At 32.1% G+C, this 26,627-nt stretch overlaps 1 protein-coding gene and 4 long non-coding RNA genes across 9 annotated transcripts; 4 read left to right on the top strand and 1 right to left on the bottom strand.

The window, feature by feature from the left end:
* Nucleotides 1-309: 309 nt before the first annotated feature.
* RhoGEF64C (Rho guanine nucleotide exchange factor at 64C) lies at nt 310-23,884 on the bottom strand. The gene is made up of 8 exons (XM_015930304.3): nt 21,082-23,884; nt 9,338-11,194; nt 2,345-2,469; nt 2,000-2,229; nt 1,598-1,820; nt 1,232-1,531; nt 726-827; nt 310-655 (listed from the first exon to the last, which is right to left on the bottom strand). Exons 1-8 carry the CDS (start codon nt 23,882-23,884, stop codon nt 536-538), a joined length of 5,760 nt encoding a protein of 1,919 aa, XP_015785790.3. The 3' UTR covers nt 310-535.
* On the top strand, nt 10,905-13,819 carry LOC149093542 (uncharacterized). 2 transcript variants are annotated; one of them, XR_016200120.1, is made up of 5 exons: nt 10,905-11,044; nt 11,144-11,290; nt 11,720-12,116; nt 12,231-12,587; nt 12,987-13,819. It is a non-coding gene; the product is annotated as an uncharacterized LOC149093542 (long non-coding RNA). The 2 variants fall into 2 exon arrangements; XR_016200121.1 differs by lacking the exon at nt 10,905-11,044 and adding an exon at nt 11,532-11,601 and having other exon boundaries at nt 11,150-11,290.
* Nucleotides 14,487-19,607, top strand: LOC107363130 (uncharacterized). Of its 4 annotated transcripts, none has more exons than XR_016200118.1 (8): nt 14,487-14,743; nt 14,809-14,998; nt 15,107-15,342; nt 15,486-15,751; nt 16,407-16,752; nt 17,395-17,858; nt 18,013-18,539; nt 18,822-19,607. It is a non-coding gene; the product is annotated as an uncharacterized LOC107363130 (long non-coding RNA). The 4 variants fall into 4 exon arrangements; XR_016200116.1 differs by having other exon boundaries at nt 14,606-14,743; nt 14,826-14,998; XR_016200115.1 differs by having other exon boundaries at nt 14,606-14,743; nt 14,826-14,998; nt 15,107-15,348.
* Nucleotides 20,266-25,401, top strand: LOC149093541 (uncharacterized). Its single transcript, XR_016200122.1, has 4 exons — nt 20,266-20,645; nt 20,848-24,291; nt 24,455-24,737; nt 24,799-25,401. It is a non-coding gene; the product is annotated as an uncharacterized LOC149093541 (long non-coding RNA).
* A 261-nt stretch (nt 25,402-25,662) lies between these two features.
* Nucleotides 25,663-26,627, top strand: LOC149093540 (uncharacterized). Its single transcript, XR_016200123.1, has 2 exons — nt 25,663-25,949; nt 26,034-26,627. It is a non-coding gene; the product is annotated as an uncharacterized LOC149093540 (long non-coding RNA).

Here is a 26,627-nt window from a genome sequence, read left to right as displayed (position 1 = left end):
CTCAATCATCAATCGATCCGGTGGCTTCCTCCTCGGTGGATGCTGACTTGAACCATCACCGGGATGAAGGCATCTTATTGCTTGACCTATCTGCACCATTCCCTAATCATCAAACGGTTAGATGAGTTTTTCCTCGGTGGATGTTGAATTTAAACCATCACCGGGAGAGAAGCATCTGTTCACTTTGATTTTTTTTCATCCTGCCTAAGTCACATCTATACTTGTTGATTCCCCATTACAGGTAAAAAAGCGAAGTTAGCAAGCTACAGATTTTATGTTTCGGGAAATTGAATTAATATTTAAAAACTGTTTGCGTTAAAAGATACATTTTATACTTATCAATAACCAATCTTTACAATGTTATTATAATATGATTATTTTAAATAATTTCAGAGCGACTAGATTATTTGATCATTCGTTAAAAATGGGTCGTTTGGCGATTTGCAAGAAAATTAAACAATTCAGATCAGGTTCGATTAGAATGCACAAAATTCACAATAAACAGGTTGACCCATTGCAACATTTCTTCTGTTCCTCATGGGCGCACCATCATGATGTTTGCCAAAGCATTCCGACGCTTTCGCCAATTTCCTAAATTTTTTGAGTGGTAGCAGATTTGTCTATACCAATCACGCTTTTCTGTTGGTGAATCAGCCTGGATAGAATTGAAAACAATATATAAATTTTCAAGATGAACGTAAGCTTTTTTTTTCTCTCAGTCTTACCTTCAAAATGAATGACTCTTTAGTATTTTGTTCATGAATTTCAAATAAGTCTTCGAATTCACTGTCAGATGAAATAACACAGGATGCAAGGTTGAATGGCTCCTGTAAGAAATTTTGAAAATAAAATAATCGTCAGTAACTTGAAAATACATCAATAAACAAAGTTTGCTTTTGTTCTGCCGTAGCATGACCATAAAATGAATAATGGAGAGGCTTGTAATAAAAGAGTTGAAAAATTTAGCCACTCAGTGAAACAAGTACCCGTCAGGTGACTGCAATGATCACATTCACAACAATTGAGACAAAAAATAGTCTGTCAGCTAGATGACAATCAAATTGGCATTAACTGCAGTTAAACTCTCAACTAATACAAACAATAACCCTATGTAAACATGTGTATTTTTCAAAATAAAATGCCAATCATTCTCATTCAACTTCCATTCTTTGTCAACATTAAGATGAATGAAAAACATAAACAAGCCAAAATTGATAACAAATTAACTTACTCTGCAAAGTGTGTATCTACTGTGTTTCTCTTTGATTAAAATTAAAACTGCTTGTTCACATCCATGGTTTGATCGAGGAAACATGAGTTCTCTTTCGAATTCTTCGTCATCGTCCGCTAAATTACTTTTAATTGAGGGTAACATTTCCCCAAGGCTCATTAAAAGGCAACTAGCAGAGGAAAATTTTATGTTTCCTCGCTTTTTATACAATTGATATTCTGAGGATGGCAAAAATGAAAGACGACCAGACATGATGAAATTAGCTTGGTCTCGAGTCCAATTCATAGCTTCCAGAGCAACCTATTTTATACAAGATAAATCATTAGTAAATTTTTGCCTAAAGATAACTTATGCAAGTAAATCTACCTTTCTCAATTTAATATCACCAATGTCATCTATACTGGGTAATCGTCTATTTGAAAGATGAGAAAACTTTCTCCAGATTTTAGTTGGTGCAGTGGAACCTTTCGTTTGTTGGTTTATGTGTTCCAAATGAATTTCAACCTTTTGCTGAGCCAATTTTAAAGCATCCCTGTCTTGATGATGGTGTGGGGTTACTTTGTACAATCGATTCAACAACAATGGATACCTGTGAAAATAATAAACAAAAGGATAGTCAGATGGAGGTCTAAAATCTGCAAAAATGTCTAATAGAATCGATTCATTTTTCAATGAAAATAGCGATCGAAGAGTTGGCTTAATATTATAATTTCAAAGAAACTTGAAAAGTCATGGAAGTCTATTAACTTTCCGTCTAATGAAACATACTTAGTGACTCTTTGTACAGGCACCATTAGAAAGGCTGATAGATTCATCCTCCTGAGTAAAGTGTTCTCCATCTGCGATACTCTTAGAAATATTCTGAGAAGCTCTTTTTCTTTCTCCAGCTGGTTCAGCAAAACGGAAGCTGACCCTTGGCGAAGGCAGTAAGTCTCAAAGGAATGAAGCATACTAGCTGATTCCATGAAAAGCTTTCCAATATTGACCGTGGTGAAATCCTATTAAGTGGCAAGATTATAGTATTTGGGTAAACAGAAGATAATAAAGAAGGGTTCATTAGTAATGCACTTGGTTAAAGGTCAAAAAACAAAGATAGGAAACAAAGATACAAACCTCATCTCCTTGTTCAGAAGCAATGTCAATAGCGTCCTGCAGTTTCTCCGAGAATTTTGAGTTCACATTGATCAGTTCCTCTAGATTAATGAAGACTCCCTTGATTTGTTCCTTGGTCAGAAGTCCTAATTAACATTATAATCAAAAATAGAGTAAATTAAACATTGATGGTTTGAATAAAAAAAGGTTGAATTAAAAAATAACCTTTTCCTCACTGAAATAAAAGAGCGTGTTCACCAGTGACTCACAATGTTAAGAGGTTAAATGGGAAAGATAAAAATGGCGGTTAGTTGAATCATTTGTTCTCGTTTCTCAATTTCCTTCCTCCACTGTTAATCAAATTAACTCAATGGAATCACCAAATTAACGCAAGCAAAAATTTATCAATAGTTTTTAGGTGAATAATAAAGGTATGTTTGCGAGGGTGTCAATATGGTTTAACAAAAATTAACCAAAAAAATGACGATTTGTTGTTTTACAAATGAAAAGGTAACCACAAAATGAGATAAAATGAAAACAAAAGCGAGTGGGATTAAGTTTAAATTGCAATGATAGAAACAAAAGTTAAATCGTAATCATAACCATAACAGAATTGACCTTATTATTTGATACCTTAATCAAGTGAGAAACAAAAAGAATCGTAATCATAACTTAATGTATTCCGTATCATTAGATGAAACATGACATGAAAGGTTAAACTGAATTTCATCTGATAGAGACAAAAGAAAGGCATAAACCTTAACTCTATTGAGTTGACAGTTAAACCAATAAAGGTAAATGTTGCCTTCATCAAGACTTAAATCATAATCATATAGATGGTAATGATCAGTGATCAATGGTCAACCATGATAAACAAGCTTGTACAGATACAATCTGATTCACTATTAAGCTTGATTTCAAAAATAATAAGCTGATTAAAAACCTTGTTAACAAATAGAGAAATATAAAGTCATTTTCAGGCAATTATTTCAACAATATATCAACTAAAAAAGGCCAACCTATCACAATTATTGTCCAGGAAAGTAAATTTGAAATAGAAGATTGAAAAATTAAAAAAACACTCAACAATTGGATCAACAATTAATCTGGTCAGCTTTAAACTTGAAACATCTGAACTGAGATATTTGAAATGAGTGACAATCAAATGACAACCAGATCATTGATCAATGTTTAACCAGAAACATTTACCGATATTTGGTCAATCAATGAACCAATAAATTGTTGAAGTGACAAAAAATACGTTAAATAATTGGTTGACTGGTTGAGTGTTGATCAAAGGTAAACATTGAGTGTTGGGTCAACAGACAGACTTTCAATTTGACCATCAAAACATTGTACAAATGGCTAATGATTGACTGGATGAAAAAGAGGAATCAAAGAAACAATTGAATGATAATAATGATAATCAAAGTAATGAATGGTCAGGAAAAGAAATGAAATGATTACCATGATAATGAAGCAGTTCAAGTTGATGAAAGAAAGTGATCAAAACTGATGAAAAGGTTAGATTTAAATGATGATGGTGATTAAGATGATGGTCAGGGTGGAACTGAAAGATTATTAAAACATTAAGAATAATAGAAAGTATGAAAACACGCAAAGATTAAGTCCAAAGTAGCGGAATCGATCTTCAAGATGACCTGTAAAAAACGATATTGTATCGTTAAATTGGATCCATTGCTTTCAGAGTTAAATGTTTAATAATAATGATCATCCAAAACAGGTTGGTTAAGATGAACACAAGTATATTATTTTCATCAAATTTTTTCCGTGATTAGTTTACGGTCATCGTGACCGTTAACCGTGATTACCTAAACTGGTCTTAAATAACAATCTCAAGTAACGGCGATTCACCAAGAAATCCCTATCAAAATACACTTTCACTAAAGCATTTGATTCTCGGATCATTTGTATTAATATGTATCGTTTGAATCGTCTTCACAGTAGGCTTCATGGTTAATCACATAAAACAATAATCAAAGGCTAAAGCAATTAGATTAATATTTAGTTGGCTTCCTTAACCATTAAAATGATAATCAATGATATTCATTGACCTTTTATCAAGCTAAAAGTAACCAGCTTTTAACCAGAAAAGGTTAAACCTGTGACTCTCCATTGCATTGACAGAATTGTTAACAATTATAATTTAGATGGACTCTGTTAATAACTGAATAATATTCATTAGTAACTTTAAAGTGACCTTTAATGGTGAAAAGCTTCCGTCCAAATTGTTCATCTTGTATTAATAACATCATAAAAAATAGTAGTTACCCAAAAAAAAGCCTTACATGTTGACCCTACTTTTTGTTTGGTTAAATAATTCAAAAGCCATTAAAAGGCATCGGCATTGTGACCTGGCCGATATTATCATTTTGTAAAAGGCATAAATGCATATAAAGATGCATGTTTAGGTTCATTTTTTATGACCTTTTTCTGGTACTTTAAACCAGAATATTAACTCTATTCAATTGAACATTGAACATTAGATTAACCAACTATTTACTTTTTTTTTGCCTTGCAAAAATTCAAATTATTTAACCTTCTGTAAACCCATCTTCACTAATCATCCAAATTATCATCTAAACCATCATCATAATTAGTATCATAACCCTCGTCTCACTGACAATGACCAGTGTTAACAGCCTTTCAGGTTTCCGTAAACAGATAAACAATTTTTACGACTTTAGATTCATGTTAATATCTTGATAATTTGTTCATCTTCAAGAATGATTTAGATTGAAAAGATGAACATTGAAGAAAAGCTAATCACAAAAGGTTGATTATTGATTCAATGATTGTAAACATGTTTAGTTGGTAGCAATAAAGAGCAGCAAAAATGCCAAGTAAACCCATAAAGATGACCACAAGAGGAATGGGAAAAAAGGCCAAAATTTTGGACCAAAAATGAATCCAAGTGTCGTACAAATGGGCAAAAAAGTGATCAATTAATGGTGTCTTTAGGCCTACTTCCCACAATTTGAATAGCAACACTCCTGAGATTCCTTAATTGTTTGCTCCAGGGGCTAATACACCTTCTTCACATTAACATGGCTTTAAATTGTAAATATAACAATAATATTAATAGCAATTAACTGTTCGCCAACACTGACACCAACTCTTGATCAAGTCAATTGTATTTCAGAAAACATCAAAAAGCGAAAAATTGTAAACCAGAAAACCAGGATTTTTATGAAATTAATTTCTACTCTTGAAATGGTCATCTTTAGAGTAACCAGACAAAAGGCAGTGATAATTAGTTGACCGATAGTCTTTGATATTTCAATTCCGTGAGCATTAAATAGGTAAATTAATCTGACATGAAAATGTGAAATTGTCTGGTCAAAGTGTTTTGACACGAAATGTTAACCTTTTTATTTCAAGGTAAGAAATGGTAATAATTAGAAACGCTGTTCAATTGAATATGAATTTAGATACGCACGAAGTGTGTGTTGACTTTGTATTGCAACAATTATTGTAACAATAGTAATTGATCAAATGAATGGAAATGAAAAGAATTAAAAAAGATTTGATTCTCTTCCGGTAATCAAAGTTGTTTCTTGATCACAATTTTCAGGGCAAAACAACATCTATTCAAATCTTTTTGTTATCCCAACATGTGAATCAATTAGGATGCTTTTCAATGAGTATCTCAATCTGGATCAAGTCAATCAATTGGTTCAAATTGTGGTAAATGGTTCAACTAATGTAATCATTAACTGATCATTAAAGTTAATCATTGGTTAAAAGATGAAATTGTTCAAATTAAAATGGTAAATTAGATTGTTGAACCTGATTATTGATCAAAATTTTCAGTGACTTTAACCATTCATTTGAGTTGCCTTAAATTATTTTTTAACAAATTTTGCTTTTCTTTTCAATTAATCATTCTGATTAACTCTTGTATAATTAACACTATCAATGAATTGACAATTCACAGATTTCATGAAAAAAAAAACCTTAATTTCTCCGAGTGATTGATGATTGGTATTGAACAATTATTGTAATATCATTTTACGATTAGTCAATTGAAATACGTTAATAATAGAGTGATGATCAAAGTTGCCTTTGGCTTGTGTGACAAAACAAATTGATTAACTTGACATTGATTATCAATCAAGTATTCAATAATGAACTTGAACAGTGTTAATCAATCATTAAACAACACGACACTAACGATCATCAGGTAAGGTTCGGCACGAGGAGTTTAATCAACTTAAAATAAACTAATCAAATTAACCTGAAAAAAATGGCAACAAGCAAAAAAAGCTGTTAAAGAAACCCAAAAAATACCTTAAATTAACCCTAATATTCAGTCTAATATCAGGTTATTATCAATATTGTTATTAAGCTGTTTGTGTGTGTTTTCATTGAAATGAACGGTTAAATAAATCATCAACATCGTAATAATACACAAATATTAAGGCCTCACGATTAACTGACACTTGTTAATCAAGAGTCAATTTTCAATTGATCATGAATAACCTACAGCTTAAAGGTAGAGGTTTATTTAAATGATTAATGGTGATTAATAACGCTATTATTGTCGTTGGAATCACCATTTAATTAAGACAATGGTTGGTGATAACATTGAAATGGTTGACTTTAGCGTTTAAAAATAGACTGTTCATTAAATTTTAAGCAAACAGTTGACTTTAGAGTTAAATTGAGTCTTTTAATCATCTAATCATAATGTACTAATTATCCTGGGAATGTTTCAAATCATCTTTGGGACAAGTTTATCATGAATGTTACATTGAAATGGTCTGAATAAGAGATGAACTAACCTAATGATTGCTTTAAATGAAATACATTTGAATAGTCAGGGAAATCTTGAGAGATCACTTTACTGACTCAATCACAATTTAACTTTCCATTAAATGATAATTTATTCATTTTTACCATTTACTTCAGTGATTTATTAACCTTCCATTTGGATGACACTGATTAACTGGTTCTGGTAAATTAAACACTGAACAATTAAAGGAGCACAATATTGACATTGGATGTTGATGAAAAAGGTTGACAAACCTTCAATTTTATGGGTAATAGTAATGGTAACAATCAGTGGTAAACATTTGTCTAATCAATTGGCAATAATCATCTTTTGTGACTTTCAATTTAACAATTGTTTCAATGATTAAATGATGATTTATGGGAAAACTAAATGGAAAGTAACAATTTAATGTTAGTTAACATATTATCAGATGAGTGTTGTGCATAATGATATTCATGTTAATGGTGATGATCATCACGAAAATAGGTGAGAAATGTAATCATTTGTTTGGCCTCAGGAAAGTACTTTGAAAGCAAGCCTTTTGTATTGAAAGTGTAGGTCGATTTGAGTCGATCATTTGATCTAGATTACGTCAAGTTGGGGTATTTTAAATCATCATGATTGACACATAATGCTAGATTAAAATGGTTACCTATTAACAGGTATTTTTCATTTGTTTTTATTTTCAACTTTCACCCTTTTTTTAAAAGTGTAAATCAATTGATGAAAACAGATTTTGTTTTGTAATATCTTACACTTTGTTAAGAAACCCTTCATTTTTTACCTGTTCATTCAATATTCAATTTGTATTATCACCTTGGACTGATTTTTATTGATCTCAATGTTAAACTGAATTACTGAGCATTCTTTTCATTACAATCATTCATCTTGGTTATGAAGGTTGATAATAAAGTACACAAATGGTCTCACATTAAGCTATCAACATGATTATTTTAATCGTGGGTCTAAATTGTAAGAAAGAGAAATGATTTAAGAAATGATTTGTTGAGAGTTAATCGGAGGAAAATACAAGAAACGTAATTAAGATCAACGTGTAAGGTTAGATTGATGATCTTTCGTTGTTTCAATCAGTGAAATATCATTTTTTTCATCATCTGGCCATATAACAATTTTCAACAACAATAAATTGTTGTTATGATGATTATACTGTTGCTGGTTAAAACTGTGATTGACTTTCGCATACTGCCATCAATGAGTGTAACCTGAGGTCTTTAAGTGAAGGTCAATCAGTGAATATGTTGATGGGTGATGAGATGATTCTTGAATGGGAATGATGATGATAAGAAAATGATTTACCTTTCATCTGATGAAAGCAAGAAAAGAAAAAGCTTTAACCTGTTCTGTTTTCAAACGAACGGTATCAGTATTTTTAAAGTAGTTTTACGAGAACTCGACACAATTTGTTGATTATCAATCTAACCAACATTACTATGATGATGGTGATGATGATGGATAATCTTAATTTGCAAGGTTGAGATGTAAAGATCAATTTAACCAATTGAAATGAACACAACAAGAAAAATTAGGGAAAGAAATACAAAATATCTTGTCAAAATGAAGGATTGAGGAATTAGGTTTTATGATTGAGATGGAAAAGATGTTGTTGTTGTTGTTGTTTGTAGTTGATTATGATTATGATGATGGTCTTCATGATGATAAAGGTTTAGGATAGGAATGAGAGGATGTAAATGATATGATAAAAATGGGAAGTCAACATTTAATATAAACGACAGATGAAAAAAGCACATTAAAGCTGGTATATTTGGGAAAGAGTAGATTAACACCAGGCACTTTAGATTAGCCTTTGGGCTTATCCCATTATTTTTTTTGCCTTAATTCACACCATTAACTACTTGAGATTAATAACTCTCACCTACCTTTAAACACCGTTTCTCCATGCAGTATTTAATAATAATAACCAAATATTTAATGGTTCAAGTTTGGGAAAAGCCTCTAACAGATTTTTGTAAATAAATTATCATTATTATACACTTGACCAAAAAAATCACAGCTTTGACTAAATACTGGTAATCAGGATAAGTGTGTTGTTTAGCTTCAATGAGGTACCCAACAGGGTAAACAAGCCCTTTTCAATGGTTAACTTGGTCAACTGTTGAAAATTTATTCATTTGTGTGTGGAAAGGTTATTATTTTTTAATTTTGGGATAGTAAGTATATATTTTTAATTATTATCTTACCTGCAACCTCCATTGGACGATGAAATTCTTCCCTTATGATCCGTAAATCACGTCCATACTTGAATTCTGTATCTACAAATTCAGAAATTATCTCTTTTCGTTCGCTTCTCTTTTTTTCACATTTATTACAGACAAGAGTATAATAAATAATGTCATTATTGTCCTCGAGTTGATTTGGTTCAATGTTATTGTCTCGGTTTTCATTGGTCTCTTTGGGTTCAATCAGTTGTTCACAGTCGGCACATAATCGTTCACTTTCTCCTGGTGAGGATAACAAGTTGTTTGATCGACGGATCTTAGTTGGTTTACTTGTTTCCACACCGACACCCGAATCGTTACGTTCAACCGGAGTTCCGGTTGTACTATTGGTTAATGAACAGTCTTCCGTTTCAATGGATGAGCTAGTTGCTGTGGTACTTGAATCATTTGATGAGCTACTAACATTACTGACATTAGAGGTTCGATTACGCCTAGTTGACGCCAAATTAGGCCGAGTAACTAACCCATGATGGGAATGATGATTTAAAGATGTTGGACTTGTTTCATCTATTAATACTTCGACTCTTTCCTTTGCACCTGCCAGATACTCTAATATCTCGTCTCTTGATGCTCCTTCAAAAATGGATCTTTTGGACATTGAATGGTGGTTAATATAACCAAGGTTTGATTCATTGATTGTCAACCCATTAATCTCCAAATTAGCTTTATTAGCTCCATAAATGGACACTTTATCCAGTTCCTCGTAAATATGTTCATTGGGCTCATTATCGTAAAAATTGTTACCACCAACACCTCCTCCTAATGGCACATTGATCACAATTTTACTTGATTCTTCTGATGGTAAATGGGTATCATAATATGATGATGATGAAGTATTGGATGAATAAGGTGAAGTAATACCGTAATCTGGGTTACGATTACGAGCTGAATTAACATTATTGACAATTGAAATGGTAAAGCCATAATCAGCCTTTCCAAGATTTCTTTCATCGCTAATATCACCATCATCGTCATTTTCACCATAATTGTCTTGATTGTTTCTACAATTATTTACATCTCTATGGTTGTCATTAACCCCGTTTAGATTGTTTTTAATAGAGTCTTGATTGATCCTATGGACATTGGAATGATCGTTAAAAGTTGTTGATTTGCTTCTTTGGTTAAGAGTTGACCAGCCATTGTAACGGTTTGAGTCACATGATGTAACAGATGACGACTTCTCGGCTAATGCTTTCAGTTCATTTGAGATTATAATGTCTTTAATTAACTTATTTTCTAGCTTTTCTTTTATTCCAGCTCTCAATTCCGATAAAATTGATGCATTACGTTCATCTTGGTTACCATTGTATTTATTTAAATGTTGCTGTTGTTGCTGGTTTTGATGGTGATTGGTTAAAGATGATGTAAACTCAGGAGAAAGTGGACCTTCAATGTTACAATTTAAAGTGCTATTCTTCAATCTATTTACTCTTTCTGGATGATGAAAGCAATCACCATCAACATTATTATTATCACCATTATGTTCATTTGTGTTAACATTATCATTATGCTTAAGATTACCATTGGACTGGATATTATTGGAACCACGCTGGATACTACCACCACTGTTAACCAGCTCACCTTCATCAGATGATTCAACTTCTCTCCTTAATCCATTGATTATTCCTGATCGAGAAATTTTATATGGTTGATTGGATGATATTGATGGTAATGATGGTGAAGCCGGTTGTTCCTTAATTTCCTTTGATCCGCCAGTTTTTTTGCTATTTGTTAAACTATCACTACCCATTTGATCCGATGATTTAGGAGCCAATTTAAGGTAACTACTAGTTGACCTTGGACTATTCACTGAGTCGCCTGGTACCCAAGGTATCATCAACATCATAATAAAGGGAGTTAAGCGCAGGATGAGAAAAAAAGAGATTATGAAGAAGACCCCGGAAGAGAGAAGAGGTAAGGTTGATGAAGAAAAAATTATATTTAGAGTTGGACGGTGGTTTTGGCCAAAGTTAAACCAGTTATTAAAGTTGAGAGAGTTGAAGGTGAAGAAGGAGAATGAGAAGATAAAAATAATAATAATAATAAAAAAAGAGAAACAAGGTTAATCAATTGGTCTCAACAGGTTACAATGAATTATAAAATTTAACCATCAAAATCATTATTCAATAGATTAAGTGGTCAATTTATTCATCAGGTGAATGGCGTCGTTTAGATCAATATTTGATTAACTAAATATTATCATATTATCAAGGATCAACTTTTATGTATGTCTGGATCAAGAAGAATCAACAAATTAAAGTCACAACACTAAATTCCTGTACTTTAGTTAACTCTACCCATATTTTTGACTAATTCACGTTTCTTTTTCTTCTCTTTTTACAGCCATTTTTTCAATGGACACTCTCAACCTCAACCTTATACAGTTAAAGTAATTGGTAGACCTAAAGGTTAACTTATTCACACCGTTCAGTCAACAAACAACATCTTAATGGATTTAATTATAAACATATCACGATGTCGACCAACAATGTTACCTGATATAGTTACACTTGTCCGTAAATATAATTAAATGCCCATTCTCAAGTGGTTTGACCAACTAAGAAATAAATAGCGAGGGAAGAAAAGGATTGAGTATACAAAAGCGAAGTAAAATGGCGAAAATGAAAGGATTATTGTTTCAACAAGGACCATACTCATCTTAATCATAATCATCCTTTTCATCAGCATTACCAAATTGTTTGATCATCAAACAATTTGTTTTCAACAACAAACTAAACAGGTAAACTTGAAAACCGTATTCAGTTCACGTTTGTATTTCGCCATTTTCCCTTCATTATTACGTACATGCATTATACCCTTTCTCTTAATTTATATATTTTTTTTTCTTTTTCAGATAGATTGTGAACTTAGATTATCACATGAGAAAAGCAACTCATCTCAAGAAAATCAACAAATTAAGAAATGAAGCAACTAATAACCAGAAGGAGAAGTAACAAGATGACCAAAATGAAAGATTCAAGATTCTTGCTCATTGTACTAAAAGTTGATTTTGACTGAATCAACGTCCTCCTTTCAAGTTAGCCTGGGTTTTCTGGTTACTACTATACATAAACGGATCTACTCATTTTTATGATGAAAAATCTAAAGAAACTGTTGACTGAAATCAAGCAAAGGATTTGCATTTTGACATTCACTTGGTTTTTGATTGCAAATTAAGGATCAATTTGTTTATTTTTTCTTCTTCTTTCTGGTGAATGTACAATTTATTGCAATCAACAAGATTAATCCATGTTAAAGTTGAACCTAATATCTTTATTGCTGGTTTTGTTGTTTTATTTTTCAAATGCAACAGCAAAATTGATACTTAGTTCAATTTGCCCCGATTCATCAAGTACATAGTGAACAAAGCAGCAACCCTTTGAGGCTTATTAATATAACACACCAATATAAAGATAGTAATGATAATGATTATCATATTATTAGTTATAAAGGTTTGCACAACCTGAGTAGCCTTGAATCATCCCTACTTAACCTTTCCTTTTTACCCTGAATTATTTACATTCTCAATATTCCAATCTAACTCACGTTCCTAGTCCCTTTTAACTAATTGACTGATTTGTTTTCTTATTTTTCCATCATCTTTCTTTAGGTCACTTTCCTTGAATCTTATTTCAAGTTGACGGAAAAAGAGCAACAAATTGAATGGTTAACCCATTTCCATATCTTTCCTTCGGCCCCTTATCTTAACTATTCATCAACAAGTAACCCACAAAAAAAAAGTAAATCATCATCTTCAACATTTCGAGTTGCTTCTTTTTGGCTATCACAAGAGGAACACAATTACAGCAAATAATCTGGAAAAAAATATCATTCCCAACCAACCATTCACAAGACCAATTAATACAAGCTCTTCAATTGTTGACAGTGGAACCTCTCACATGGGACTTAATAATTATATCACGCTTTGTAATCTGTACAGTGATTAATTGCAGATGTATTTAGCAATTACTTATCTTTCAGTCCCATCAGTCCAGCTATTAGATTAAAGATGAGTTTATCAATTTTCAACAAATTGTGATCTCAAACGATGGCCTAAAAAGTTATTTCACTTGCTGTATATCAAATGATCATCTAATTTCTCAACTCTACTCAATTCCTCAATCATCAGCTTTTTTTTTCTGCCGCTTTACTGATCAAATCTCATCCATAATGTACCATTTTCAGTGATCTGACCCTCATTCAAAATGCTCTGATCATTTTCAATTTTTTTAATTTCTCTCGCCATGATGACAATTATGATTATAAGACATCATCATGATCATCATCACCTTCTATCATGATCATACTTTTATTGATATTGTAGTCAAAGAATGTGTAAATGAGCACAAGATAAAACGGCGAATCGTGTTCCCAAAATCATTATATATTATAACCATTATCATGAAAATTAGGACAAAAATGAAATAAACCATAAATATCGTTTGAATATCAAACTCTCACCAAATTAGTAAATTGACCTGTAAAAATTGAATCAACATTCAATTGAAAAATCGTGCAAACAATCCAATAATTTGCATCTATTGACAATTGATATGGACGAAATTGCGTTAAAATTATTTCATTGCTGTTTAATTTCCCTATCACAACAACATCAGCTTCAACAATCAATAACAGCTAACGATTCAATCACTATACAGAGCTTGCCAACCATTGATATTGTTGCTTATTAACTAAACTAATCAATTTCATTCACTGATCCACCTCTCAATCAGGGTATATTTAATTTGTAAACATTTCCTTTATATTTAATCATAATAATTGGTTGATTACATTTGCCACAAGGTAAACCATCATTTAAACAGTTTGACTTGGTCTCCTTACCATAATACACTCTCATTGCTATTTGACCAATGATTATCATTATATCATTTTTGGTAAATTGTTTTCCGATAGTTTCTAATTTGATATTCAGTTATTTTTTGCCAGCTAATTGTCAATTAACTATTAATTTGATAGCGATTAAGAACTCAAGGTTTCTATTGATATCAAAGAAATCAAAAACCTTCTAATTTGATCACAACTTGCCCAAAAGTTTACTGAATGTTTAAAATATAAATTGATTTCTAATTGTCTCAATCAATCTTATTGGTAATTTTGCATTTATAAACAATTTAAATTGTAGATGAAATTTTTTTTATTCAAATTGTGATCAAGACTGATAGAGGATTCCAGTAATAGTAGGACTTGTGGATCCCGATATCTATGAATTATCTATTGTTTTGATCAACCTTACAACTTGTCAGACTAGATTACATGTTTTATATTCAAATTGAACTGTGATTTATTTTGTTCTCATCTTTCATGGTGAAACCAATCGTTAGGATAGCCATAACAATCAAAAGACTGGTAATTAATTTTATCAATAAAACGTTAACTTGAATTTGTATTTTGCAGTGTTAATCTATCTTTAGTGTTTCTGATTTTTAAGGATAAAAAGATGTTCACTTGTTTCGCCTCTTAATAACTGGTTGTTGGTTTTCATCTTGTCTTGGTTGTTTGTTTTAATGCCTATCAAGAGTAAAGCAAAAATAATGATTAAATAATAATCATCATCATCAAGAATGAATATTATGAATATTTTGTGTTTTCTATAAGTATTTGGTAAGCTGCAGTTAATCAACCTCATTCAAACTGATATAAATTGTCATTTAACGTGCTTCTGTATTCTTGTATTTATATCTAATTTTTTTTCTTTCTCTCTCATTTAAGGTTACTATTTGCTGGTGATTTTGTTAGACTTCAGTTTTAAAATGATTAACCATCTTGCATATGCTATCCCATGCGCTCAGGATTCTTACCATGACAAGGCTACTTCCGGGATTCCAGTTGTAAATAAGCTCTAGTTTGATTATTTTGATTGCTAAGGGAAAGAACCGACAATAATATCCTCGGAAGAGGCTTTACAAGCTAAGGGTGTGGACATTATGCGAGATTATCTCCAAACAGTTAAGGTTTCACTTAATCCTTTTCTGATGATTACCTTTTCTTCTTGATGCCTACTTGCATTTTCTGTCTCCTCTTAACCTTCCCAAATTAATCTCTTTTGGTATCCTTTACTAAAATGATATTTTAATTCATTCAATTCTAGATTTGGTGGCCCAGATAGTTATTGATCAAACTTACATTAGCCATACAATTTGTCAACATTAACCAGACGGAATTATCAATCAGGAAAGAAAGTAAAGCAACATGTCCGATAATATTTAATCAATTTGTACCCATTAACAAATTTACTAAGTCACTGAAAGGTGGAAAGATTTTGAATCAACCCTGATTCTGATTAACTTACTTTAGCTAATGATGACTGAATCAAAAAAAGGAGCAGAACCAGAAAACCTGATAATAGCAAATTCTGTAAGCAAAATCAACTGAACCAACAAAGTGAAGAAAGAGTTGATTTCAAAAATTGAACCCATAAAATAATTTCCAGCAATCCAAATATACAAACACAAATACTTTGCACCAAGTATTGAGTTTTAATCGGTTTTGCACACTTAGGAAGGGTTTTTTTTGTTGTAACTACTGTATTTACTAATACAAAACAAATACTAACTGAATTGCTCAGCGAAATAACAGTTCTCTTCACTATTGAAACTTAAAAGCATAGACAATCAAACCCTTAGGCTACATCACTCTCACTTCTTGAATCACTGTTATCCTCATTTTTAGCCTTTTTCAATTTTCCACTCTTGATTGTTCATATTGTGATTGTACTATCACTATCGCCAATATGCTGTTGTTACATTTGTATTATTGAGCCCTTATCTAAATTTATATCTTGATTCGTAACACCGATCTTGCCATACTTTCAATTTAGTAAACCTGAAAAATAACAGTTAACAGTAATCAGTAAGCTGACCGCGATTTGGTTTGCAACTATGATTTAATAATAAGCAATTTTACAACTCAATAACAATCTTTTTTTATTTTCTTTCTTCTTTTCCCTTTCAATTTTGATTCTGTATTAACCTTGCTCTTAACTCTTTTTTTTATATCTTTTCATTCAAAGGTACAATTGATCCACCCTGTATGACGGTTCCAATCTGAAGGACAAAATGGTGTATTCAATGAGAAAAAGAAATAATTCGATGTTCATTTTGTGAAGTATCTTTATCCGCTGTTATCCTTTTCATTTCAACCTGAGCTTCAACCTTGTAACCAGGGCATTATACACATTCACACAACGTTGTTGAAAGATTAACTTTTTCCAGTGATTAACTATAAATCTGGAAACATCATTCATTTGGTGGCTATCATGAAGAAAGAAAAGTTATTGAAAAGTCTAAAAAGAGGAAGAGATGAATGCTGTGAAGAATGCACTGTTTCTCACTGCAATTTCATCAGTCATTAAATTGGTAAGAATCCAATTCCGTCTCGCAGCTTCTAATGAAATGACAATCATCATCATCATCATCAATTTCAAGAGTCTCAGCCGATTAAATAGCGTCCATTTACCGTTCTAATTTTCTAGGAAAAAATGCTTTTAATTTCTTGATTCAACTTCGAGCTGAAAATAGGCGAGTTTTATTTTGAGATTTTTCATTTCATCTCTCACTCTCTTCAATTTAATGTTTAATTGTTTCCCGCAACAGTTATAATCAAATTGATTCCTTTTCTTGTTCTGTATGTCAATGATGAGTGTTTTACGGTGTCAATGAGATTTTTTATTTCTCATCATTTCAATTTACAACTTACAACTGTAAATGAAATCTCATTCAAATGAACATTCAAATTGTAATAACAACTGTTGATTGAATTTTGTTTACCATTGCTAAAAATAAATTGTTAAAGTAGCGTTATCATGTTGATAACAGTAATAATACCTTATATTTTTTTACTAATAATCATAATGGTAATAATAGTAGAAAGATGATGATGATGGTTTGATCTTGATATATTTGAAATAGCTGAGAAAATGTAATTAACTGATAAAATTGAATCACAACTTAACAATTTTTTAATAATAAATTTCTCTCAAATTTCTCTTTTCATTTTAGTTACACTAAATTGGTAAAAGTTACTATTGAAGGCTGGTTAACTACCTGATTGTTGGCTTAATATCCACTTGAAACGTTAATCAATAACTAAATTTGATTTCATCATTGCCGCAGAAGAAGATGATAATGTTGATGATGAGAATGATGATGGTGATAATCCTAATAAATTATATGGAATCCGATTTAATTTGGTTTACACCTTGCAGCTATTAACGTGACTCAAAGTCAAATATTAGACATTCATAAGCATAATCAATACACGATCATGTTTAGCGTGTGAATATTAATAACTTTCAAATATTGCGTACTCAGTAAATGAGTACAATCAACTATAAAACACAACAGGCTAAAGCTACAATCAAAGCTTATCTGCAAGCAAATCAGCGACTGTTTACCAAATTGAATCAATATCAATATTCAACCGAGATTATTTCTTGGTGGTTGAAATATCGCAAATTGTTCTTGTAAGTAAACTATTAACATTGAAGGGTTTACAATTTAATCCAAATTTAACATTTTATTGTTGAAATTTCCTAACCAGTGAAAACAAAAACTATTGTTGCTTTCAACTATTATCATCATTAACTTAATGTATTTTTCTCTCTCTTTTTACTCTAGCTTCAATGATTATTCAATGTGTAACACATCAATTGTTTGGATTCCAGAGTAATGATGATGGTAACTATTAAAGGAAATCACAGGAATTATAAGAGCAAAACATTAACCCAACAATCTTGGTCAAAGGAATCATCGTAAAGATGAAATAAAAATTGATAATCTCTCCTGGAATTATAATGAAGACTACAATAGAGGATAACATCTTTGGAGACGGTCTCGTCCAATATAAGTGCAAAAGTACCATTGGAATCACTGATTTGCTCGTAAAATAGCCCATAAACTATCATCAACGTAATATCCTCATGTTAATATCGTAATTGTCAACATTTCCTTCTATCACGCTTCAATTGTTCCTAAACATTGAATGATCCTGTGGAAACTTCTGTGGATCCATTACTCTTTGATTGGTACAATTAACATGCACATTGTTGCTGGTTATGGCTGATATTCAGTTGCTCATTTGATTGGACTAGCGTTATAATTCAATTTAAATTTGTCTGCATTTATTTTCATAAATTAGTTTTACGGTAAGAGTTAATAAAATTTCGATTAATCAAGTGAATCAACCCACAGCTTCTGTAATTGAGGTTGATTTGATTAAGTTTACCTGTTTGATGAGTGAATTTGTTAATATCACTTGTTACTTCTTTTTTCCCCAACTTTACATCATTTCAATTTATCCCATCATGTTAATTTGCAATTTGTAAATCATATCTAAATGTTAAACGGAATCACTTTTGATAATTTTAAACAAACAAGTACATTGATCTATCAGTTATTAATTGCTCTTGTCTTTTCTCTTTGATTAGGTAATGAATATTTTGGTTACAATTCGCAGATATTTTTCATCTTAATGAAAATCACAGCAACATTAATCTTACGTTTGAGTTTGGATTTAAAGATTATGCAACAAGAATTGGCGTTTTTTCAACGATATTCAATGACTCTTTAAAGACAAAACTACCTGAAGATATTTAGATTGAGTAACTGAATTTCAAATGATAAGGTGATTGGGTGACGAAGGAAACATGATTTCTTTTGGATTGTGAATTCATTAATGTATGATCTTTCGGTTGACAATTCCATTTGTGTTTTAACAATCATTAGGAGACAAGGAAGAGACATTCAATTAACAAGAGTGATAATCAGGCAACATATCAGTCGACACTTAATCCAGATATTATCGTTCTAGATGCAGGATTGTAGGAAATAAGGAAAAAAATTGATTCAGGTCAAATTTATGGTCATCCAAACAACTTTTCCCCCTTGTTTATGATTGTTTGTTTTGTTAACTGTGAAATGACAGATGTAATTAGCAGCTTTTAGTTACTGATTTTACCTGTTCAAACTTGCCCAAAGCATCTCAATCTTCAGTTTTCATTTGGTTTGCTTCAGTAGAGAAATCTTGGTTAATCAAGTAAATCATGTTTTTTTGTTATGTTTCTAACTGTTAATTAACGAATGTAATCGTAATATGTGATCTTAGTTGCAGAAGAAAAGCAAACGTATCTGATTTTGTTACAAGTGAATTCAAAAAGGCTGAGAAAAATAAGCTTTAAACCAATTAAATGATCAATCAAGATTGAAATCAAGAATACGCTTCTTTACTGGCAAGTTAATATTTAACATTGCTGATTATTGAGTCTATTTAACACTTGCCCATTCAATGAGTGAAACAATGAGCTAATCATAATATTTGAGTTGTCCATCATTTAATTACAATCGACTCGCGTAAATCAAAAATTGCATTTTGAAAGGTTGAAATGAAACTGGAACAAACCACTTGTGTGTTACCTTGCATCACATCTGATTGAGAATGAAAATTCAAATTAGAAGCAATTCAATGACCACTGTTGTACCTTAATATAATAATCCTGATTTCGTGATGAAAAATCCACTCGTAATAAAATGCAAAATCAAAGAGTAATTAAATGTAAAGTTGATTAAAATAGGTTGACCATTCCTTTTGTCGTTGTTTTGGGTTTTAAAAAAGCTTCAAACACATTAACTTGACTGTTAGATTAGCATGCTTAACAGGAAAAAATGATTCAGTAATTTTATTGTAAACCATTAATCTAACTCTTTATCAACAATAAACTAGATGATGAAAAGTAAAACAAAAAGATGATTCCAGCAAACGGAAAAAATTAACACGTAATTCAATCATGTAAACATCATTTACAATTTTACAGCTTATCAAGCCAAGCCGGGTTTGTCCAATTATGTTTGTAATGTTAATGATGGCGGACGGCTTAAGGATTGGATTGTGTATGTTTGTGTGTGACTGTCTTGAGAAGTTTTACAGAGTTTTTTGTCTTATAAAACTTAAAGATGACCTAAATTAGTGAAACTATCTTGTCAAGTGAAGTGGACAATTATAATTAAGCGTCAATTTAATTAATACTATTCATTTTATCTTGTTTTAGTTTTTCTCTTACCTTGGACAAAACAATGGGACTTCACATATAATGGTCATAACCATTCAACAACAATCTCTCTTTCCCAATCTTTTTGCTTCATCTTATTTTCTTCCTTCTTTTCTTCATCATCAGAATTATTCTCCATCTTTCAATGAAGATAGCATCATATGCGTGAACAATTAAGATGACGAACAAGATGCCAGAAAAAGACAGGTCAGTAGTTAACTTTAATGACAAACCGTTTTTTTTCAACGTTATGTGCACATGTTTATATTTTCTCTCGGCCCTTCAACAAAACTTTAGATTTGATTATGGGACTATTTCACAAAAACTTGACTTTATTCTAATCATCATCAATAATTGTAATTAAATTAAATTATCAACTAACATTGTCACCTTTCTTTTTTGTTTCTAGGTCACCCTGAATAAGAAGATTAACAAAAATAAGCTTGATTAATTTGATGCATTCCCAACAAAACAAACATGCAAATTTCTCAAAATAATAATAAAATGACTTGGAAATGATTGACATAAATTCAGCTGTTTCGTGTATTTGGGCTAATTTTAAGCAAACCTTGTGATTATCTAGTTGATTCACGTATTGATCTATTTACGACCTGAAAAAAATAGGGACAAGATTGTGACTTACCTGTGTCTAAAACTCCGTAGACACGTCGTGTTGAAACTCCTTTATTTTCCTCATCAGTTCCTGAGCTTGTTGTTTTAGCTGCTGATGAGAATCCATTGGTTAGCTCATTGACTCGGTCATCCTGTAATTTATTTACGCCTTTACCACTGCCGTTACTTCCATTGACCTCATCATTGCCGTTATTATCAACATCTGATTCAAACGATCTTTTATAATTTCCGTTTAGACTTTTCGAGTGGACAGCTGATGAAGAGGATAATAATGGTGTCTGTGAAGTTGGAGTCAATGAACTAGACGATGAGTGAGGCGGCGGTGGTGGAGGAGGTGGGGGCGGAGGTTGAGGTAACCGAGAGAATGGAGCTGTTGCTGGTTGACACTGAGGTTGAGATTGACTGTTTTGCTGATGAAGGCCGGGTGAAAGGTCGTTTGAAATGACATTTGCAATATCATCGTAAATTGGTTCTTCATCTTCCTCAAAAATGGTTTCACCTATATGCTCAATAATTAAGCTATCATCATCCTTGGAGCATCCAAAGTGAACATGTTTCTTTATTTTTGGTCCTTTCACGCCATTGGCACTTATTGTTGACCTTTCACTTGATGATGATGACCAACGACCTCTTACTCTTGGAAGAGTACTAATACTATTAGCTAAAACTGAAGATGAACACTTACGATAACTTGAAAAATCACTATCACTGTTGGTAGATCCATAGGTAGTATCACAATTAGAATCACTTGATAATGAATGAGTCTTAGTCACTGACTCGTTCCAAGTAACTGATTTCTTCAAAATTGATTTAACCTTGGCCATGTAATTAACATCACTTGGGATTGAAATAGTTGAAGAACCATCAAATTTTGAACCTAATTGCCTAAGGGAGTTGTGATCATCCATTGTGACATCTTCTTGGAAACCATTTGCATTTCCAGAGAGTGAACTTGATGACATTGATTGCTTTAATTGTGTCCTACGTTTACCTCGGCGATCAAGGGACCGAGTCTCTATAAAATTGGCTCTTGAACTGGTAAAGTCACTTTTGGTTGTTGGTTCACTTTCATTCAATTGAGTAAAGGATTGAGCTTGACTCAAAATTCTTGGACAAGAACGTGAAATTGATCCATTAGATATAATTTTCTGACCTCTGTGCTTGGCATCATTGTCACTTCCAGTTTCACTGTCATAATCAGGTTCAGGAAGCGGTAATAAGAGACATGAGGCTGGTCGATCGGTGAGATTAGAACTGGTAATTGAACTTGATTTATCTGATGCAGACAAAATTGATTCAGAGCTTCGTGATTTAACAACGCCTGAGGTTGATGAAGCTTTAGTTTCCACTGCCGAAGGAAAAAGAGACATTCCTTGTCCTCCAATCCGTAACCCTTTTTTCAAACTAGCTTTACCATCAGTTATTATGGACTTTTGAGAAAGATCAACACTTGAGATCGCTTTAACTCTAGGTTTATATCTAAGGGACGATTCACCTAGCCGTGGTAACATATTTCGACTGCTATTTGGAATGGAATGAAGTCCTTTTGTTGATGATGATAGAGAAGGTGAACAATGACGAGAACGACGTTGGTATTTCTTTGAACCTGAAGCATCGTGAATAACTTGATTCAATCTATGTCTATCCATGATGTCCTCACTTTCTTCTTCATCACTTAAACATTCCATGGAATCATTGTAATGATAGTTTTCTTTCTCTTCATCAACAACAATATCTTCATCTTCAATACAAGTCTCATGTAAACTTTGCTCAATCAAATCATAAGCTGTTAAATCACATTCAAGAATTGATCTTCTCGATACTACAGATCCGGATGGATTTTTAACTGATCTTTTAAGTACTTTGAGAAATCGTTCATTAACAGTTGCAAATGAAACTGTCCGATGGGATCGAGTTGAGGATGTATTTGATTTAATTGATTTACCAATAGGTTCGTGATTCCGTTGCACATATGAATGTTGATGATGTAAACCTGCTGACATAGTTTGGTCAACAACATCAAAGTTGGAAGCACAATATGATGATGATTTGAGAGATGACCGTGATCTGACTGAACCAGTTGATTTAATACTGGTTAAAGCTGTTTTTACACTCCCTTGACCCGTTCCCATTGAATCACAACACGTACATTCAGCTGATTGATTGTGATTAGAAGATGGATTTGTGGTTTGCATCATTGGTTCCCATGGAGTTGAAAGTATGTTTGTTCTGTGATGTCGACCTGAGGTTGGACGGATTGATGAATGTAAAGCTGCTGGTGATGCTGATGGATACCGAACATTGAGGGAAGAAGGTGATATTGGTGATGAAGATGGTTGATTTGGTGCCAATAATGGGGGACCGGTTGGGTAGGCCAGGTAAAAATTGGCTGTTCCTGCTGAGACTGAAGCAAATTTATTTGCACGTCCATGTAAACCTGACTGTCTTTGATACCTCACGTCACCTCCGCCTCCTCCTCCACCACCACCATCTATTGAAGAGTTGTACTGTTCAATTAACCCTGGTAAACCGGATCCATTGTGTCTAACAGCAAGCGATCCAAACTGGTATGGAGGATGAGCTGGATGAAATTGATTTGAATGATGAAGATGTTGATTGTGTAAAACTTGAGGATGGTTTGGATGGCTCATCGCCAAACTACCGTTGGTTATTGTTGTATTGCTGCCAATGACACCGTTTTTAGGTTTACCTCTACGTTTCCAATGATTAAATATATTAGTCCAATTGGTCATTTTTTTAACTTTGGACTCATTTAACGTTCCAAATCCGTCTGTTTCTTCAAGATGCATCATTAATCCCACTTGTTAATCCCTCAAACAAAAATAAATAAATAATATCGATCAAAAATGTTGATGGACAAAATGGTTTTAAGCTGATAAAATATATTCCGTTTTGTTATGAAAAACAGCGGAAAACAAAACAACACATTGTGATCTGCTGTTGGTCGCTGATAATTCACTAATACGATGCAAGGCACTGATTAAACGCAAACATCGAACTGATAAACTGAATGATGTTCATTTGTAACTTGATAAATCCATGGATAATTGAAACAAATTTTTAAATATCACTGGATAAAGTGGATAACCAAAAGTTGATAATCACTGATAATAGGCCAAAGAATTAATTGTTTTTAAGAAAGTGAAAACTGGAATTGAAACAAAGGAAAAATGGTGACAAAAAAAACAAGAAATGAAAGGTAAATATTGAAGATCGGTCAGATGGCAATGAGTATAAAAAGCCATCTCAAATCAACAGACCGCTACGAGTAACAACGTATCACTAAACAACAACTTCTTTCCTTCATCATCATCATAATCATCATTTCTCTCTCTCTTTTTCTCCCTCTCTTCCTTCCTCAGATCTCTCCTGCTCACCTAACATGACTCGTCATCCAACTTGGGAGGCAACTTGAAGCGCATACCCACGCGCTGTCGGAGGACAAACAGGCTTTTTTACATCAAATACATAATACATAAGTATTAAAAATGAAGAGAAATGATGGCAAAGAGGAAGAGAAGGGTGGGTAAAGATGATAAAGTGATGAGGATTGCTTTTTTACCATTAGGTAGGTCAGTGGTGAATTTTTTTTTCACTTGCCGTAATGTTACACAGGAAAACCCAAGGATCGTTGGACCACAAATTGTGAGTAGTTGGATTAATATTGAAATTTCTTGTTTTTAACCTTTTTTTCCCATTTTTTCAGTTAATCAGCAATCACTACAATTTTGGAATCAAAGTGAAAATTATTAGGAGTTGGTCCATGAGTTTTTTTTTGGTTAACTGGTTTCAATTATTCAGGGTGGCCACAATGTTTTATCAGTAACCAGAAATCTGGTCCATCACATCCTTACCTTGATTTGGTTTCGCTTACTTTTGGGTTAATCTGACCTTCCAAAATTTTCATTTTTTGCTTTCTTTTTCTCTACTTTTTTTCATGTCCTTGAGGTCAGATAATTATTATTGTTTATTATTTGGCATATTATTTATGATATTATTCATGACATTATTATTATCAGTCTTTATCATCGTTACTGCTCGTTGTTATTATTATTAGAGGATACTATTATTAATACACATTAGCTGAGTTGCAAATAGTAGTTACTAGTTAGTTGATTGTTACAATAACAGAAAAAAATGAAGAAAATATTCAATCTCTTTTTCTGCTTTATTTACCTTTCTTTGCCTTTTCTCGGTTAGTTGATCATTGAGAGCCGATTTATTAGCACGGTTTTACCTATTTATTGTTCAAGTTACTTTGAATTTTTTTTGTTACATTCATCATCTGCATTATCATCTTTCCCATCAGGTAACCACCGGACTTGGATCCTTCAGTGGTTTATGTTAATCTCTTCAATTTAAATCTCTCTTTTTTTCTGGATAAGATGCTATTTATCAGTCAACATTTGAACTCAATTTTTACATTTACATTGTAAAGGGACATTTGATGGATTCAATTAGATCACATTGAAGGTCACTTTGTATGTAAATTTGAAGCTTAACATGACTTTAAGATGATACAATTTAATGTTCAACTAAATTTGTACATTAAATTGTCTCATTTTGTTTCTAATTGTGCTTCATTGTAAACTGAATCTACTTTTACTCACCTTTTTTCACAAACAAATTATCAAAGTGTCAATGTTGGGCTAACAAGGAAATTTCAATTTCATCAGTCATCTAATTAATAGCAGTTAAATTGATGTTGGTAGTAAAATAGAGACAAACAGTGATCACGCAATGTATTTTTATTTAAATTGTTCAACTAAACAATCAGTTGAAATAATATTTTTTAAGGAGAGGTTATTAACAACATAAGTTTGATAGCATTTTTTTGATATTTTAAGAAACAAACAGGTAACATTACACTTGACCTGTCAACAGTTTGATTCAATTTTCATCAACTAATTTCATCTTTTTACATTTATTTTTTTCCACCAGATTCATCTACATCAACTATTCCAGCTTGTCCTGATGAGTAGACCTACTCAGTCTACATGAAGATTGAATAAATTTTGGACTAATTGACTTACAGGGTTGATAGATTGACCTGATTTGGATGCAACTGTTGAAACATCTTCAAAGGTCTTCATCTTCCTTCTGTGCTTCTACTCTGTTTATCATTAACTAAAGAAACCCAATTTCATTTGTTTGAATTGTTTCCAGTAAACAGTTTCTTTCACCTGTATTTAGTGAATCAAAAGCGTCACCAACGGTTGATTTATCCTTCACTTTTTAACCATTTCAAATATTAATTTTACTTGGACAATCAAATGTAAACATAATCATTCCTAATCATCATCACCGACAACATGCCAATGATTGCTATTATTACCATCTTTACAATCACTAAACCCAATTCACTGAAAAGTGTTTCAAACTTGACTGTCGATTGAGAATTGAAATTATTTCTATTATTAACATTATTTAATACAATTTTATCCTTTAACATTGTTATTAATTTAATTCAAATTGAATAACCGTTAACCTTCAATTGGCTCATATTGATATTAAATTATCCATTTTTTAATCCAA

Source organism: Tetranychus urticae, chromosome 3 (assembly GCF_039701765.1).
Source record: "Tetranychus urticae isolate SD_2017Ah chromosome 3, NJAU_TeUrti_SD_1.0, whole genome shotgun sequence".
Classification (NCBI taxonomy): Eukaryota; Metazoa; Arthropoda; class Arachnida; order Trombidiformes; family Tetranychidae; genus Tetranychus; species Tetranychus urticae.
Note: the sequence above shows the minus strand (reverse complement) of the source record. Positions and strands in the feature narration are given on the sequence as shown.

Coding starts and splice junctions, on each gene's coding strand:
- RhoGEF64C (XM_015930304.3), bottom strand. CDS start 23,884: ATGATGCATCTTGAAGAAACAGACGGATTTGGAACGTTAAATGAGTCC. Junction 11,195..21,081: donor CTACGGAGTTTTAGACACAG/GTAAGTCACAAT, acceptor CTTGGGTACCAG/GCGACTCAGTGAATAGTCCA. Junction 828..1,231: donor GTAGATACACACTTTGCAGA/GTAAGTTAATTT, acceptor AATTTCTTACAG/GAGCCATTCAACCTTGCATC.